Genomic DNA, 18,832 nt, shown 5'->3' with positions numbered 1-18,832 from the left:
TTTAAGCACTAGCTGTCTGATCAGCTCACAGATCACTGCGCCTGTACATAGCTCATCTGTAAATAGCCCATCCAACTACCTCATCCCCATACTGTTATTTATTTTGTTTATTTTGCTACTTTGCACCCCAGTATCTCTGCTTGCACATTCATCTTCTGCACATCTATCACTCCAGAGTATAATTGCTATATTGTAATTATTTCACCACTATGGCCTATGTATTGCCTTATTGCCTTGTACAGTGAGGGAAAAAAGTATTCGATCCCCTGCTGATTTTGTACGTTTGCCCACTGACAAAGAAATGATCAGTCTATAATTTTAATGGTAGGTTTACTTGAACAGTGAGAGACAGAATAACAACAAAAAAATCCAGAAAAACGCATGTCAAAAATGTTATAGGCTTTTTTTATTGTATTATTGACTGTATGTTTGTTTATTCCATGTGTAACTCGGTGTTGTTGTTTGTGTCGCACTGCTTTGCTTTATCTTGGCCAGGTCACAGTTGTAAATAAGGACTTGTTCTCAACTAGCCTACCTGGTTAAATAAAGGTTAAATAAAAAAAGTTACGCATGGAAGAGTGGGACAAAATTCCTCCACAACAATGTGAGAGGCTGATCAACAACTACAGGAAGCGTTTGGTTGCAGTAATAAGTTGCAGAACTATGGAGTATCCTCTGGTGTGGGTTCTCATCCTGGTGCTGCTCAACTTCACTACAGGTAAAGTGGACAATAAGCTCATTCTGGAAATATATTGATGCCTATTTGTGCTTTATGGTACAAACGCTTGATTAAATAAGTAACAGGTTGTTCAAATGTCTCTGTTTGGTTGATGCACTATAGTTTGTTTGCAGTCATTGCAGGTATAGGTGGGACAACCAGTTATTGAGTGTAAAGGGGCAATTACTTTTTCACACAGGAGAATTGGGTGTTCCATAACTTTTTTGATTAAATAAATAAAATAAGTATCAATTTATTTAATTTTTTTTGTAAACTCAGGTTCCCTTTATCTAATATTGGGTTTTGGATGAAGATCTGATAACATTCAGTATCAAAACTATGCAGAAATACAGAACATCCGAAAGGGGGAAAATACTTTTTCATGGCACTGTAAGTGTTTTCTTGACAGGTTCAATGTGAACAGTGTCTTATGAGCCCACGTTGCCTTAGCCGCTGTGGATGGATCATGAGTTTCAACAGGGTCAGAGAACCTATACCCGGCCTCATTGGCCATGTACCATCCAGCCTTCTCCCAGGACCCGTATAGGACAGACAGAGTTGATCAGATTTACAGTAAACCATAATCAACATGAAAACACCCCTTTGTGTCAACAAAAAACACCGTGGGAAAAAGGTACTTGAGCAAAACAGGGCGTGGGTAGTTGGGTAGGTGTGCGTGAGTGCGTTCTGGCGGCAGGTAAGGTGGGTTGGTACATAGGCATCACCTGACAATTTGTTGATTGAGAGGAGACTGTGACTGTGCAGTATCAACATGTTTGGATTTACCAAGAAGTCTGGACAGTCATTTGTTTAATAGGAAAGTGTCCCGTTCACTTCTGATCCGTGGTGTTTGATAAGTTGCAGAACTATGGAGTATCCTCTGGTGTGGGTTCTCATCCTGGTGCTGCTCAACTTCACTACAGGTAAAGTGGACAATAAGCTCATTCTGGAAATATATTGATGCCTATTTGTGCTTTATGGTACAAACACTTGATTAAATAAGTAACAGGTTGTTCAAATGTCTCTGTTTGGTTGATGCACTTCAGTCAAACAGTATCAAGTTAGAAAGGTGGAGATTTCTATTTATCTGCCATTGACAACAATGTCTAGAGTAGACATTAGAAATAGATACTAGGTCATGTTGTAAATTGTGTGTTCAACTTGAAGGCACTAAATTTAAACAAAAGCTTGTATTTCTGTTAAAGTGCCAGAGTCTAAAGATTTGATTAATCTCAAGTAAAATATTTTAAAGAACTTTAAAGACTTTTGTACTGATTAATAATATCTCAAAACATGAACTAAACTCATCAATCCATCCTCTTCTAGGTGTCTCTGGCCAGGTGGTGGTTCCCTCTATGAACCCCTTAGCTGTGGGCAGTAATGTCACACTGAACCTAGTTCCTCAAAGCCCCATCAATGTAGGGACCTGGTCATATGAAACTACAATCATCGTACTTTTCTATCCTGGTGCCATTAGTGTGAGTACAAGTTATCGAGGCAGAGTCTCATTCAACAGCTCCTCCTCAGAGCTGTCCATAAGCTCTCTCCAACTCAACGACTCAGGACGATATACCGTGCAGGGAATAGAGCCAGCCCTGAAAGCTGTGGTGACTTTGTCTGTCCAGGGTAAGGAACTGACCTCTGCCTGTCTGTTTATCTTTCTATGATTGTAGACTCTCACTCACTGGCACACATCGTCACTTATGCGCACACATGCTCACCCGCACACTTACTTAACCATTCACATACTTTATTGCAAGCAGGTTCACATGCAAACATACTTGCACATCAGAGGAGGCTGTTGAGGGAAGGACAGCTAATAATAATGGCTGGAATTGAGTGTAATGGAGTGAATTGAATGGTATCAAACACATGAAAACCATGTTTTGATACCATTCCATTTACTCCATTCCAGACATTATTATGAGCCGTCCTCCCCTCACCAGCCTCCACTGATGGGCATACATTATCTATCAATGATTAATCTCTGTCACAATAATAAAAGTCATTTTCCTGACATGGAAAGCTAACACTTAAATGTGTCAATGTTTTCTGAACCCATAGTGAAGTTGGCCTACATAATACCTTTGAAAAGAATGAACCTGAACAGATCACAGAGTATGAGCAAACTGTTCATTTACATTTCAGATAAGACGTACACAAGACGTTTTATGTGTGTGCAAAGAGCTCTACAGTGCTCAATCCTATAACTTGGTCTCTATCATAAGTAAATTTAAAAAAATACCATATTTAGATTTCCAAAACAAGTTTTACAGTGTGAAACAAATATAAACAATATGGTTGTTATTCTACTCTCTCACCCACAGAGCCTATTTCAAACGTGACTCTAAGGGCCAATGCCACTGATCTAGTGGAATTGAACGACACTGCCATTTTCACCTGCTCTGTCTCCTCTGGCACCTCCCTCTCCTACCGCTGGCTGAATGGCAGCTCAGAGGTCACAGCCAGTGACAGAGTTCGGCTTGGTGTTGGGTACAACACTCTTACCATAGTCAGTGTGACACGATACGATGAAGGGCCGTTCAGATGTGAGGTCATCAATGGAATCAGCAATGGCACCAGCCAGCCCGTTGGCCTAAATGTTAGATGTGAGTATCAGAGTATGCAGTATACTGTACATTAATCATACACAACAGACATGGATTGTACCTTGTCATTGAGATCCAGCATTCCATGCAATGATGTAATATGCCTATTTTCATCCCAAACCATTCCTCTGTGATCACATGATCCAGGTCATAATTTGCATGGATCATTAGTACACTGTGTTATGTTCCTCGGCCTGCACAATAGAGCAGGATGGAAACATATTCTAGGTAATGTTTACCCAACACTTCATTGTAATTTGTTCCTCCCATAGATGGCCCAAGTAACCTCACCATGATGGTAGTTCCTGAGATGACCATAGGACATACAGCCTACAAGGCGGGCTCTGTCATCACTCTGTCCTGCTCCGCTCAGTCCAAACCCGCTGAGTCCTACAAGTGGAGGTTTAATGGGACGTTCCTCAACGAGCAAAGCCCACAGCTCAGCCTGCAGAACACCAGGGAGAACCAGACAGGAAGATACGCCTGCTTAGCCTACAACAATGTCACAATCCAATTTGCCAATATAAACACAATGATAAAGATTGTGGGTAAGGCAACATTCATCGTTACGAAATGTCATATAGTTGGTAGTGAATATTTGATTATTGATGGTTATGAATACAATGTTATATCATGGTATTTTTACCACCGATCGAGTGAAGTTCTCCTCTTCTTTTCACCATAGAGCCGATATCAGCGGTGTCGTTGAACCGTGATGGGAATCTACCGATACTGGATCAGTCCTTCACTCTGCGGTGTGAGGTGACTGGACCTGTAGACTACATTCACTGGCTGATGAACGGCCAGCTCATCTCCCTAAACAGAACATTCTTCTCTACGGGCAACAACACAATGGTTATCAACCCAATCCAGTTGTCTGATAGTGAAGAATATCTCTGTGAGGCCTTTAATGCTGTCAGCAACCTGACCAGCATGACATACAAGCTTGTGGTGAACTGTGAGTATTACAAGAGCTGGTAGTCTTTGTCTGATAAAACCAATTCAATGGCCTTGTAGTTAAGAGTTTCCGCCCTGAGATATGAAGGTTGGGAGCTTGATCCTTGGACGAGTCATAACAACGACTGTAAAAATGGGACCCAATGTGTCTATACTTGGCACTCAGCATTAAGGAGATAGATTGGGGGGTAAGGGCCTGTGATTGACTAGCGACCTGTCCAGGGGATGTACTTGTAAATCAAGCTGCAACACGCTACAGAAACAGGAGATAATGAAGGCTCCTGCTCCTATCAGCTCCTTCTCCAACCCTAACCCTAACCCTAACCCTAACCAAACTCGCACAAGCCGAGGATTGTGGAAGGCTGCTTACATTTACATTTAAGTCATTTAGCAGACGCTCTTATCCAGAGCGACTTACAAGTACATACATTCATACTTTTTTTTTTTTTTTTTTGTACTGGCCCCCCGTGGGAATCGAACCCACAACCCTGGCGTTGCAAGCGCCATGCTCTACCAACTGAGCCACACGGGGCCCTGCTTACTTACTTATCTTTGTCAAAATAGTCAAACCATAAGATTAACCATACTGCCTTGTGTTTAACAGTTGGACCAGAGAGACCTGGTATATCTAGTCCGGATATAGCAATGACAGGACACATCGTGACCTTCAACTGCTCAGCCTCCTCTCAGCCTCCCAGCCAGTTCAGCTGGTTCTTCAATGGCTCCCAGGTGGCGACTGGCTCAGAGTATGAGACTGGCCCACTGACCTTAGCCAGTCATGGGGAATACACCTGTGTGGCTTTCAACAACGTCACTGTCAAAAACAGCACTGTCTCCAGGATGCTCACCGTCATTGGTAAGACAGAAGAGACATCCAAACTGTTTAACTTGTACATGTAGATATAGGCCTTTCAACATACATACAGTGATTGTGATTTTAGTCAATATTATTGTGACACTGATGTTTTCTTCACAGTCCCAGTAACCATGGCCATGGTGAAAGTCATGGGTGCCCAGCCAGTAGCAGACTACATGTTTACTCTGACCTGTGAGACCACTGGAACCATTTACTCCATTCACTGGAAGAGGAACGGCTGGCCTCTGTATGCTGACAACAGAACAGACTTCTCTATGAACAACAATACACTGACCTTCAACTCCGTCCAGCATTCTGACAACGGAGACTATCAGTGTTCTGCCTTCAACCCAATGAGCAACATGACCAGCCCAGAATACAGACTGATCGTCAACTGTGAGTAGTTGTTATGGCCCAAAACCAAACTTGATATGTGAAAATGTAATTCTAAATTTGAACTATAATGAGGGTAATGTGGAATTTATAGAAATGGAGTTGAGGTAAGTTTGGATCCCACTTCTGACACCAATGTAATAAAGCCAAGGGGATGGATGGGTATTAATGGGGTCAGACCAAAGCAAGCACAATAATGGCAGTTCTAATAGCTAATCTCATTCAATATCTTCATTATATTGTGTTTCCCAGATGGTCCAGAGAGACCTGTTATCATGAGTCTGGATACAGCGATGACAGGACACATCGTGACCTTCAACTGCTCAGCCTCCTCTCAGCCTCCCAGCCACTTCAGCTGGTTCTTCAATGGGTCCCAGGTGGCGACTGGCTCAGAGTATGAGACTGGCCCACTGACCTTAGCCAGTCATGGGGAGTACACCTGTGTGGCCTTCAACAATGTCACTTGCAGAAACAGCACTGTCTCCAAGTTGCTCACTGTCGTTGGTGAGTCAGTAACTGCTACTTAATATCAAGGGACTATAAGTTTCTTTAATTTGTGATCTGTTGGTTTTAGACAGTATATGTGCTGTTGAACCTACAGTATAATTAGATGGAAGTTCAGATATAAAGTTATATAAAAAAAAACTTTCATCTGCTTTCCACAGCACCTGTGACCATGACCATTGTGAAAGTCATTGGAGTCCAAACAATACTGAATGAGAGATTCTCTCTGACCTGCGACACAGCTGGAACGGTTTACTCCATTCATTGGATGAGGAACGGCTGGCTTCTGTGTGCTGACAACAGAACAGACTTCTCTATGAACAACAATACACTGACCTTCAACTCCGTCCAGCATTCTGACAACGGAGACTATCAGTGTTCTGCCTCCAACCCCTTCAGCAACATGACCAGCCCAGAATACAAACTGATCGTCAACTGTGAGTAGGCATTAACAAGTTCAACTTTGACCCCATGGCCTGAGGTGGAATCTTTTTGAACATCCTTTATAAATATTGTGTTGGAGTCAATGTGATGGTTTGGATCTCACCTCTTAAATCATCTGACATATGTTGATAACCTTTGACCTTCTGGCCAATGACAGACGTTGGATTTAACTCAAATGTGTCATACTCATTCCACAGAAGGTTGAGTGTCAGCGGGTTTTTCGATCCTCCCTTGAACTTGCTTGATGTATTAAGGTCCCTTATTAGTAAGGAAATCCCCAAACCTGGCTGTCTAGGTCTCAATTGAAAGAAAAAACTAAAAACCAGCAGACACTAGGAACTCCATGGAATTAATTTGATGCACCTGGTCTAACTGATTGTCTATTGTATCATAGATGGACCGGAGATGCCTTTAATAACAGGACCAGCATTAGGAGAAACAGGACACAGCGTGACCTTCAACTGCTCAGCCTCCTCTCAGCCTCTCTGCCACTTCAGCTGGTTCTTCAATGGCTCCCAGGTGGCGACTGACTCAGTGTATGAGACTGGCCCACTGACCTTAGCCAGTCATGGGGAATACATCTGTGTGGCCTTCAACAACATCACTTGCAGAAACAGCACTGTCTCTAAGATACTCAACATTGTTGGTGAGTCAGTAACTGCTACTTAAAATCAAGTGACTAAAAGTGTATTTACTTTGTTTCATTTGGTTTTAGACACAGTATACGTGCTGTTGAACCTACAGAATAATAAAATGGAAGTTGAGATAAAAGTGCTGAAAAAAACATTTGATCTGCTTCCACAGCACCTGTAACCATGACCAACGTGAAAGTCAATGAAACCCAGCAAATACTGAACCAGAGATTCTCTCTGACCTGTGACACCACTGGAACGGTTTACTCCATTCACTGGATGAAGAACGGCTGGCCTCTGTATGCTGACAACAGAACAGACTTCTCTATGAACAACAATACACTGACATTCAACTCCGTCCAGCATTCTGACAACGGAGACTATCAGTGTTCTGCTTCCAACCCCCTCAGCAACATGACCAGCCCAAACTATAGACTGATCGTGAACTGTGAGTAGTTATTAACAAGTTCAACTTTGACCCCATGGCCTGAGTTGGAATCTTTTTAAACTTCCTTTATAATTATTGTAGTAAAGTCAATGTGATGGTTTGGATCTCACCTCTATTACCATCTGACAAATGTTGATGACCTTTGACCTTCTGTCCAATGAAAGATGTTGCGTTTAACTCACGTGTCAAACTCATTCCACAAAGGGACGACTGTCAGTGGGTTTTCAAACCTAACTTGAACTTGATATACATTTTAACGTCCCTTATTAGTAAGGAACTCCCCAAACCTGGTTTTCCATGTCTCAATTGAAAGGAAAAAACAAAAACCAGCAGACACTAGGAACTCCATGGAAGGAATTTGACACACCTGGTCTAACTGATTGTCTTTTGTATCATAGATGGACCGGAGATGCCTATTATAACAGGACCAGCATTAGGAGAAACAGGACACAGCGTGACCTTCAACTGCTCAGCCTCCTCTCAGCCTCTCTGCCACTTCAGCTGGTTCTTCAATGGGTCCCAGGTGGCGACTGGCTCAGAGTATGAGACTGGCCCACTGACCTTAGCCAGTCATGGGGAGTACACCTGTGTGGCCTTCAACAACGTCACTTGCAGAAACAGCACTGTCTCCAAGTTGCTTACTGTCGTTGGTGAGTCAGTAACTGCTACTTAATATCAAGGGACTATAAGTTTCTTTAATTTGTGTTCTGTTGGTTTTAGACAGTATATGTGCTGTTGAACCTACAGTATAATTAGATGGAAGTTGAGATATAAAGTTATGAAAAACCCTTTCATCTGCTTTCCACAGCACCTGTGACCATGACCATTGTGAAAGTCATTGGAGTCCAACCAATACTGAATGAGAGATTCTCTCTGACCTGCGACACAGCTGGAACGGTTTACTCCATTCATTGGATGAGGAACGGCTGGCTTCTGTGTGCTGACAACAGAACAGACTTCTCTATGAACAACAATACACTGACCTTCAACTCCGTCCAGCATTCTGACAACGGAGACTATCAGTGTTCTGCCTCCAACCCCTTCAGCAACATGACCAGCCCAGAATACAAACTGATCGTCAACTGTGAGTAGGCATTAACAAGTTCAACTTTGACCCCATGGCCTGAGGTGGAATCTTTTTGAACATCCTTTAAAAATATTGTGTTGGAGTCAATGTGATGGTTTGGATCTCACCTCTTAAATCATCTGACATATGTTGATAACCTTTGACCTTCTGGCCAATGACAGACGTTGGATTTAACTCAAATGTGTCATACTCATTCCACAGAAGGTTGAGTGTCAGCGGGTTTTTCGATCCTCCCTTGAACTTGCTTGATGTATTAAGGTCCCTTATTAGTAAGGAAATCCCCAAACCTGGCTGTCTAGGTCTCAATTGAAAGGAAAAACTAAAAACCAGCAGACACTAGGAACTCCATGGAATTAATTTGATGCACCTGGTCTAACTGATTGTCTATTGTATCATAGATGGACCGGAGATGCCTTTAATAACAGGACCAGCTTTAGGAGAAACAGGACACAGCGTGACCTTCAACTGCTCAGCCTCCTCTCAGCCTCTCTGCCACTTCAGCTGGTTCTTCAATGGCTCCCAGGTGGCGACTGACTCAGTGTATGAGACTGGCCCACTGACCTTAGCCAGTCATGGGGAATACATCTGTGTGGCCTTCAACAACATCACTTGCAGAAACAGCACTGTCTCTAAGATACTCAACATTGTTGGTGAGTCAGTAACTGCTACTTAAAATCAAGTGACTAAAAGTGTATTTACTTTGTTTCATTTGGTTTTAGACACAGTATACGTGCTGTTGAATCTACAGAATAATAAAATGGAAGTTGAGATAAAAGTGCTGAAAAAAACGTTGATCTGCTTCCACAGCACCTGTAACCATGACCAACGTGAAAGTCAATGAAGCCCAGCAAATACTGAACCAGAGATTCTCTCTGACCTGTGACACCGCTGGAACGGTTTACTCCATTCACTGGATGAAGAACAGCTGGCCTCTGTATGCTGACAACAGAACAGACTTCTCTATGAACAACAATACACTGACATTCAACTCTGTCCAGCATTCTGACAACGGAGACTATCAGTGTTCTGCTTCCAACCCCCTCAGCAACATGACCAGCCCAGAATACAGACTGATCGTGAACTGTGAGTAGTTATTAACAAGTTCAAATTTGACCCCATGGCCTGAGTTGGAATCTTTTTGAACTTCCTTTATAATTATTGTAGTAAAGTCAATGTGATGGTTTGGATCTCACCTCTATTACCATCTAACAAATGTTGATGACCTTTGACCTTCTGGCCAATGAAAGATGTTGCGTTTAACTCACCTGTGTCAAACTCATTCCACAAAGGGACGACTGTCAGTGGGTTTTTCAAACCTAACTTGAACTTGATATACATTTTAACGTCCCTTATTAGTAAGGAACTCCCCAAACCTGGTTTTCCATGTCTCAATTGAAAGGAAAAAACAAAAACCAGCAGACACTAGGAACTCCATGGAAGGAATTTGACACACCTGGTCTAACTGATTGTCTTTTGTATCATAGATGGACCGGAGATGCCTATAATAACAGGACCAGCATTAGGAGAAACAGGACACAGCGTGACCTTCAACTGCTCAGCCTCCTCTCAGCCTCTCTGCCACTTCAGCTGGTTCTTCAGTGGGTCCCAGGTGGCGACTGGCTCAGAGTATGAGACTGGCCCACTGACCTTAGCCAGTCATGGGGAATACACCTGTGTGGCTTTCAACAACGTCACTGTCAAAAACAGCACTGTCTCCAGGATGCTCACCGTCATTGGTAAGACAGAAGAGACATCCAAACTGTTTAACTTGTACATGTAGATATAGGCCTTTCAACATACATACAGTGATTGTGATTTTAGTCAATATTATTGTGACACTGATGTTTTCTTCACAGTCCCAGTAACCATGGCCATGGTGAAAGTCATGGGTGCCCAGCCAGTAGCAGACTACATGTTTACTCTGACCTGTGAGACCACTGGAACCATTTACTCCATTCACTGGAAGAGGAACGGCTGGCCTCTGTATGCTGACAACAGAACAGACTTCTCTATGAACAACAATACACTGACCTTCAACTCCGTCCAGCATTCTGACAAAGGAGACTATCAGTGTTCTGCCTTCAATCCAATGAGCAACATGACCAGCCCAGAATACAGACTGATCGTCAACTGTGAGTAGTTGTTATGGCCCAAAACCAAACTTGATATGTGAAAATGTAATTCTAAATTTGAACTATAATGAGGGTAATGTGGAATTTATAGAAATGGAGTTGAGGTAAGTTTGGATCCCACTTCTGACACCAATGTAATAAAGCCAAGGGGATGGATGGGTATTAATGGGGTCAGACCAAAGCAAGCACAATAATGACAGTTCTAATAGCTAATCTCATTCAATATCTTCATTATATTGTGTTTCCCAGATGGTCCAGAGAGACCTGTTATCATGAGTCTGGATACAGCGATGACAGGACACATCGTGACCTTCAACTGCTCAGCCTCCTCTCAGCCTCCCAGCCACTTCAGCTGGTTCTTCAATGGGTCCCAGGTGGCGACTGGCTCAGTGTATGAGACTGGCACACTGACCTTAGCCAGTCATGGGGAGTACACCTGTGTGGCCTTCAACAACGTCACTTGCAGAAACAGCACTGTCTCCAAGTTGCTCACTGTCGTTGGTGAGTCAGTAACTGCTACTTAATATCAAGGGACTATAAGTTTCTTTAATTTGTGTTCTGTTGGTTTTAGACAGTATATGTGCTGTTGAACCTACAGTATAATTAGATGGAAGTTGAGATATAAAGTTATGAAAAACCCTTTCATCTGCTTTCCACAGCACCTGTGACCATGACCATTGTGAAAGTCATTGGAGTCCAACCAATACTGAATGAGAGATTCTCTCTGACCTGCGACACAGCTGGAACGGTTTACTCCATTCATTGGATGAGGAACGGCTGGCTTCTGTGTGCTGACAACAGAACAGACTTCTCTATGAACAACAATACACTGACCTTCAACTCCGTCCAGCATTCTGACAACGGAGACTATCAGTGTTCTGCCTCCAACCCCTTCAGCAACATGACCAGCCCAGAATACAAACTGATCGTCAACTGTGAGTAGGCATTAACAAGTTCAACTTTGACCCCATGGCCTGAGGTGGAATCTTTTTGAACATCCTTTATAAATATTGTGTTGGAGTCAATGTGATGGTTTGGATCTCACCTCTTAAATCATCTGACATATGTTGATAACCTTTGACCTTCTGGCCAATGACAGACGTTGGATTTAACTCAAATGTGTCATACTCATTCCACAGAAGGTTGAGTGTCAGCGGGTTTTTCGATCCTCCCTTGAACTTGCTTGATGTATTAAGGTCCCTTATTAGTAAGGAAATCCCCAAACCTGGCTGTCTAGGTCTCAATTGAAAGGAAAAACTAAAAACCAGCAGACACTAGGAACTCCATGGAATTAATTTGATGCACCTGGTCTAACTGATTGTCTATTGTATCATAGATGGACCGGAGATGCCTTTAATAACAGGACCAGCTTTAGGAGAAACAGGACACAGCGTGACCTTCAACTGCTCAGCCTCCTCTCAGCCTCTCTGCCACTTCAGCTGGTTCTTCAATGGCTCCCAGGTGGCGACTGACTCAGTGTATGAGACTGGCCCACTGACCTTAGCCAGTCATGGGGAATACATCTGTGTGGCCTTCAACAACATCACTTGCAGAAACAGCACTGTCTCTAAGATACTCAACATTGTTGGTGAGTCAGTAACTGCTACTTAAAATCAAGTGACTAAAAGTGTATTTACTTTGTTTCATTTGGTTTTAGACACAGTATACGTGCTGTTGAATCTACAGAATAATAAAATGGAAGTTGAGATAAAAGTGCTGAAAAAAACGTTGATCTGCTTCCACAGCACCTGTAACCATGACCAACGTGAAAGTCAATGAAGCCCAGCAAATACTGAACCAGAGATTCTCTCTGACCTGTGACACCGCTGGAACGGTTTACTCCATTCACTGGATGAAGAACAGCTGGCCTCTGTATGCTGACAACAGAACAGACTTCTCTATGAACAACAATACACTGACATTCAACTCTGTCCAGCATTCTGACAACGGAGACTATCAGTGTTCTGCTTCCAACCCCCTCAGCAACATGACCAGCCCAAACTATAGACTGATCGTGAACTGTGAGTAGTTATTAACAAGTTCAACTTTGACCCCATGGCCTGAGTTGGAATCTTTTTAAACTTCCTTTATAATTATTGTAGTAAAGTCAATGTGATGGTTTGGATCTCACCTCTATTACCATCTGACAAATGTTGATGACCTTTGACCTTCTGTCCAATGAAAGATGTTGCGTTTAACTCACGTGTCAAACTCATTCCACAAAGGGACGACTGTCAGTGGGTTTTCAAACCTAACTTGAACTTGATATACATTTTAACGTCCCTTATTAGTAAGGAACTCCCCAAACCTGGTTTTCCATGTCTCAATTGAAAGGAAAAAACAAAAACCAGCAGACACTAGGAACTCCATGGAAGGAATTTGACACACCTGGTCTAACTGATTGTCTTTTGTATCATAGATGGACCGGAGATGCCTATTATAACAGGACCAGCATTAGGAGAAACAGGACACAGCGTGACCTTCAACTGCTCAGCCTCCTCTCAGCCTCTCTGCCACTTCAGCTGGTTCTTCAATGGGTCCCAGGTGGCGACTGGCTCAGAGTATGAGACTGGCCCACTGACCTTAGCCAGTCATGGGGAGTACACCTGTGTGGCCTTCAACAACGTCACTTGCAGAAACAGCACTGTCTCCAAGTTGCTTACTGTCGTTGGTGAGTCAGTAACTGCTACTTAATATCAAGGGACTATAAGTTTCTTTAATTTGTGTTCTGTTGGTTTTAGACAGTATATGTGCTGTTGAACCTACAGTATAATTAGATGGAAGTTGAGATATAAAGTTATGAAAAACCCTTTCATCTGCTTTCCACAGCACCTGTGACCATGACCATTGTGAAAGTCATTGGAGTCCAACCAATACTGAATGAGAGATTCTCTCTGACCTGCGACACAGCTGGAACGGTTTACTCCATTCATTGGATGAGGAACGGCTGGCTTCTGTGTGCTGACAACAGAACAGACTTCTCTATGAACAACAATACACTGACCTTCAACTCCGTCCAGCATTCTGACAACGGAGACTATCAGTGTTCTGCCTCCAACCCCTTCAGCAACATGACCAGCCCAGAATACAAACTGATCGTCAACTGTGAGTAGGCATTAACAAGTTCAACTTTGACCCCATGGCCTGAGGTGGAATCTTTTTGAACATCCTTTAAAAATATTGTGTTGGAGTCAATGTGATGGTTTGGATCTCACCTCTTAAATCATCTGACATATGTTGATAACCTTTGACCTTCTGGCCAATGACAGACGTTGGATTTAACTCAAATGTGTCATACTCATTCCACAGAAGGTTGAGTGTCAGCGGGTTTTTCGATCCTCCCTTGAACTTGCTTGATGTATTAAGGTCCCTTATTAGTAAGGAAATCCCCAAACCTGGCTGTCTAGGTCTCAATTGAAAGGAAAAACTAAAAACCAGCAGACACTAGGAACTCCATGGAATTAATTTGATGCACCTGGTCTAACTGATTGTCTATTGTATCATAGATGGACCGGAGATGCCTTTAATAACAGGACCAGCTTTAGGAGAAACAGGACACAGCGTGACCTTCAACTGCTCAGCCTCCTCTCAGCCTCTCTGCCACTTCAGCTGGTTCTTCAATGGCTCCCAGGTGGCGACTGACTCAGTGTATGAGACTGGCCCACTGACCTTAGCCAGTCATGGGGAATACATCTGTGTGGCCTTCAACAACATCACTTGCAGAAACAGCACTGTCTCTAAGATACTCAACATTGTTGGTGAGTCAGTAACTGCTACTTAAAATCAAGTGACTAAAAGTGTATTTACTTTGTTTCATTTGGTTTTAGACACAGTATACGTGCTGTTGAATCTACAGAATAATAAAATGGAAGTTGAGATAAAAGTGCTGAAAAAAACGTTGATCTGCTTCCACAGCACCTGTAACCATGACCAACGTGAAAGTCAATGAAGCCCAGCAAATACTGAACCAGAGATTCTCTCTGACCTGTGACACCGCTGGAACGGTTTACTCCATTCACTGGATGAAGAACAGCTGGCCTCTGTATGCTGACAACAGAACAGACTTCTCTATGAACAACAATACACTGACATTCAACTCTGTCCAGCATTCTGACAACGGAGACTATCAGTGTTCTGCTTCCAACCCCCTCAGCAACATGACCAGCCCAGAATACAGACTGATCGTGAACTGTGAGTAGTTATTAACAAGTTCAAATTTGACCCCATGGCCTGAGTTGGAATCTTTTTGAACTTCCTTTATAATTATTGTAGTAAAGTCAATGTGATGGTTTGGATCTCACCTCTATTACCATCTAACAAATGTTGATGACCTTTGACCTTCTGGCCAATGAAAGATGTTGCGTTTAACTCACCTGTGTCAAACTCATTCCACAAAGGGACGACTGTCAGTGGGTTTTTCAAACCTAACTTGAACTTGATATACATTTTAACGTCCCTTATTAGTAAGGAACTCCCCAAACCTGGTTTTCCATGTCTCAATTGAAAGGAAAAAACAAAAACCAGCAGACACTAGGAACTCCATGGAAGGAATTTGACACACCTGGTCTAACTGATTGTCTTTTGTATCATAGATGGACCGGAGATGCCTATAATAACAGGACCAGCATTAGGAGAAACAGGACACAGCGTGACCTTCAACTGCTCAGCCTCCTCTCAGCCTCTCTGCCACTTCAGCTGGTTCTTCAGTGGGTCCCAGGTGGCGACTGGCTCAGAGTATGAGACTGGCCCACTGACCTTAGCCAGTCATGGGGAATACACCTGTGTGGCTTTCAACAACGTCACTGTCAAAAACAGCACTGTCTCCAGGATGCTCACCGTCATTGGTAAGACAGAAGAGACATCCAAACTGTTTAACTTGTACATGTAGATATAGGCCTTTCAACATACATACAGTGATTGTGATTTTAGTCAATATTATTGTGACACTGATGTTTTCTTCACAGTCCCAGTAACCATGGCCATGGTGAAAGTCATGGGTGCCCAGCCAGTAGCAGACTACATGTTTACTCTGACCTGTGAGACCACTGGAACCATTTACTCCATTCACTGGAAGAGGAACGGCTGGCCTCTGTATGCTGACAACAGAACAGACTTCTCTATGAACAACAATACACTGACCTTCAACTCCGTCCAGCATTCTGACAAAGGAGACTATCAGTGTTCTGCCTTCAATCCAATGAGCAACATGACCAGCCCAGAATACAGACTGATCGTCAACTGTGAGTAGTTGTTATGGCCCAAAACCAAACTTGATATGTGAAAATGTAATTCTAAATTTGAACTATAATGAGGGTAATGTGGAATTTATAGAAATGGAGTTGAGGTAAGTTTGGATCCCACTTCTGACACCAATGTAATAAAGCCAAGGGGATGGATGGGTATTAATGGGGTCAGACCAAAGCAAGCACAATAATGACAGTTCTAATAGCTAATCTCATTCAATATCTTCATTATATTGTGTTTCCCAGATGGTCCAGAGAGACCTGTTATCATGAGTCTGGATACAGCGATGACAGGACACATCGTGACCTTCAACTGCTCAGCCTCCTCTCAGCCTCCCAGCCACTTCAGCTGGTTCTTCAATGGGTCCCAGGTGGCGACTGGCTCAGTGTATGAGACTGGCACACTGACCTTAGCCAGTCATGGGGAGTACACCTGTGTGGCCTTCAACAACGTCACTTGCAGAAACAGCACTGTCTCCAAGTTGCTCACTGTCGTTGGTGAGTCAGTAACTGCTACTTAATATCAAGGGACTATAAGTTTCTTTAATTTGTGTTCTGTTGGTTTTAGACAGTATATGTGCTGTTGAACCTACAGTATAATTAGATGGAAGTTGAGATATAAAGTTATGAAAAACCCTTTCATCTGCTTTCCACAGCACCTGTGACCATGACCATTGTGAAAGTCATTGGAGTCCAACCAATACTGAATGAGAGATTCTCTCTGACCTGCGACACAGCTGGAACGGTTTACTCCATTCATTGGATGAGGAACGGCTGGCTTCTGTGTGCTGACAACAGAACAGACTTCTCTATGAACAACAATACACTGACCTTCAACTCCGTCCAGCATTCTGACAACGGAGACTATCAGTGTTCTGCCTCCAACCCCTTCAGCAACATGACCAGCCCAGAATACAAACTGATCGTCAACTGTGAGTAGGCATTAACAAGTTCAACTTTGACCCCATGGCCTGAGGTGGAATCTTTTTGAACATCCTTTATAAATATTGTGTTGGAGTCAATGTGATGGTTTGGATCTCACCTCTTAAATCATCTGACATATGTTGATAACCTTTGACCTTCTGGCCAATGACAGACGTTGGATTTAACTCAAATGTGTCATACTCATTCCACAGAAGGTTGAGTGTCAGCGGGTTTTTCGATCCTCCCTTGAACTTGCTTGATGTATTAAGGTCCCTTATTAGTAAGGAAATCCCCAAACCTGGCTGTCTAGGTCTCAATTGAAAGGAAAAACTAAAAACCAGCAGACACTAGGAACTCCATGGAATTAATTTGATGCACCTGGTCTAACTGATTGTCTATTGTATCATAGATGGACCGGAGATGCCTTTAATAACAGGACCAGCTTTAGGAGAAACAGGACACAGCGTGACCTTCAACTGCTCAGCCTCCTCTCAGCCTCTCTGCCACTTCAGCTGGTTCTTCAATGGCTCCCAGGTGGCGACTGACTCAGTGTATGAGACTGGCCCACTGACCTTAGCCAGTCATGGGGAATACATCTGTGTGGCCTTCAACAACATCACTTGCAGAAACAGCACTGTCTCTAAGATACTCAACATTGTTGGTGAGTCAGTAACTGCTACTTAAAATCAAGTGACTAAAAGTGTATTTACTTTGTTTCATTTGGTTTTAGACACAGTATACGTGCTGTTGAATCTACAGAATAATAAAATGGAAGTTGAGATAAAAGTGCTGAAAAAAACGTTGATCTGCTTCCACAGCACCTGTAACCATGACCAACGTGAAAGTCAATGAAGCCCAGCAAATACTGAACCAGAGATTCTCTCTGACCTGTGACACCGCTGGAACGGTTTACTCCATTCACTGGATGAAGAACAGCTGGCCTCTGTATGCTGACAACAGAACAGACTTCTCTATGAACAACAATACACTGACATTCAACTCTGTCCAGCATTCTGACAACGGAGACTATCAGTGTTCTGCTTCCAACCCCCTCAGCAACATGACCAGCCCAGAATACAGACTGATCGTGAACTGTGAGTAGTTATTAACAAGTTCAAATTTGACCCCATGGCCTGAGTTGGAATCTTTTTGAACTTCCTTTATAATTATTGTAGTAAAGTCAATGTGATGGTTTGGATCTCACCTCTATTACCATCTAACAAATGTTGATGACCTTTGACCTTCTGGCCAATGAAAGATGTTGCGTTTAACTCACATGTGTCAAACTCATTCCACAAAGGGACGACTGTCAGTGGGTTTTTCAAACCTAACTTGAACTTGATATACATTTTAACGTCCCTTATTAGTAAGGAACTCCCCAAACCTGGTTTTCCATGTCTCAATTGAAAGGAAAAAACAAAAACCAGCAGACACTAGGAACTCCATGGAAGGAATTTGACACACCTGGTCTAACTGATTGTCTTTTGTATCATAGATGGACCGGAGATGCCTATAATAACAGGACCAGCATTAGGAGAAACAGGACACAGCGTGACCTTCAACTGCTCAGCCTCCTCTCAGCCTATCTGCCACTTCAGCTGGTTCTTCAGTGGGTCCCAGGTGGCGACTGGCTCAGAGTATGAGACTGGCCCACTGACCTTAGCCAGTCATGGGGAATACACCTGTGTGGCCTTCAACAACGTCACTTGCAGAAACAGCACTGTCTCCAAGTTGCTCACTGTCGTTGGTGAGTCAGTAACTGCTACTTAATATCAAGGGACTATAAGTTTCTTTAATTTGTGTTCTGTTGGTTTTAGACAGTATATGTGCTGTTGAACCTACAGTATAATTAGATGGAAGTTCAGATATAAAGTTCTGAAAAACC

General features: G+C 42.9%; 1 protein-coding gene across 1 annotated transcript; it reads left to right on the top strand.

The window, feature by feature from the left end:
- The first annotated feature begins 1,586 nt into the window (after positions 1 to 1,586).
- Positions 1,587 to 7,150, top strand: LOC120047235 (carcinoembryonic antigen-related cell adhesion molecule 5-like). The gene is made up of 9 exons (XM_038992764.1): positions 1,587 to 1,641; positions 3,046 to 3,327; positions 3,600 to 3,875; positions 4,013 to 4,285; positions 4,889 to 5,140; positions 5,261 to 5,536; positions 5,786 to 6,037; positions 6,199 to 6,474; positions 6,876 to 7,150. The coding sequence occupies exons 1-9, from the start codon at positions 1,587 to 1,589 to the stop codon at positions 7,148 to 7,150; spliced, it is 2,217 nt and encodes a 738-aa protein (XP_038848692.1).
- Positions 7,151 to 18,832: the final 11,682 nt, after the last annotated feature.

Source organism: Salvelinus namaycush, chromosome 5 (genome assembly GCF_016432855.1).
Source record: "Salvelinus namaycush isolate Seneca chromosome 5, SaNama_1.0, whole genome shotgun sequence".
NCBI classification, from domain to species: Eukaryota; Metazoa; Chordata; class Actinopteri; order Salmoniformes; family Salmonidae; genus Salvelinus; species Salvelinus namaycush.
Note: the sequence above shows the minus strand (reverse complement) of the source record. Positions and strands in the feature narration are given on the sequence as shown.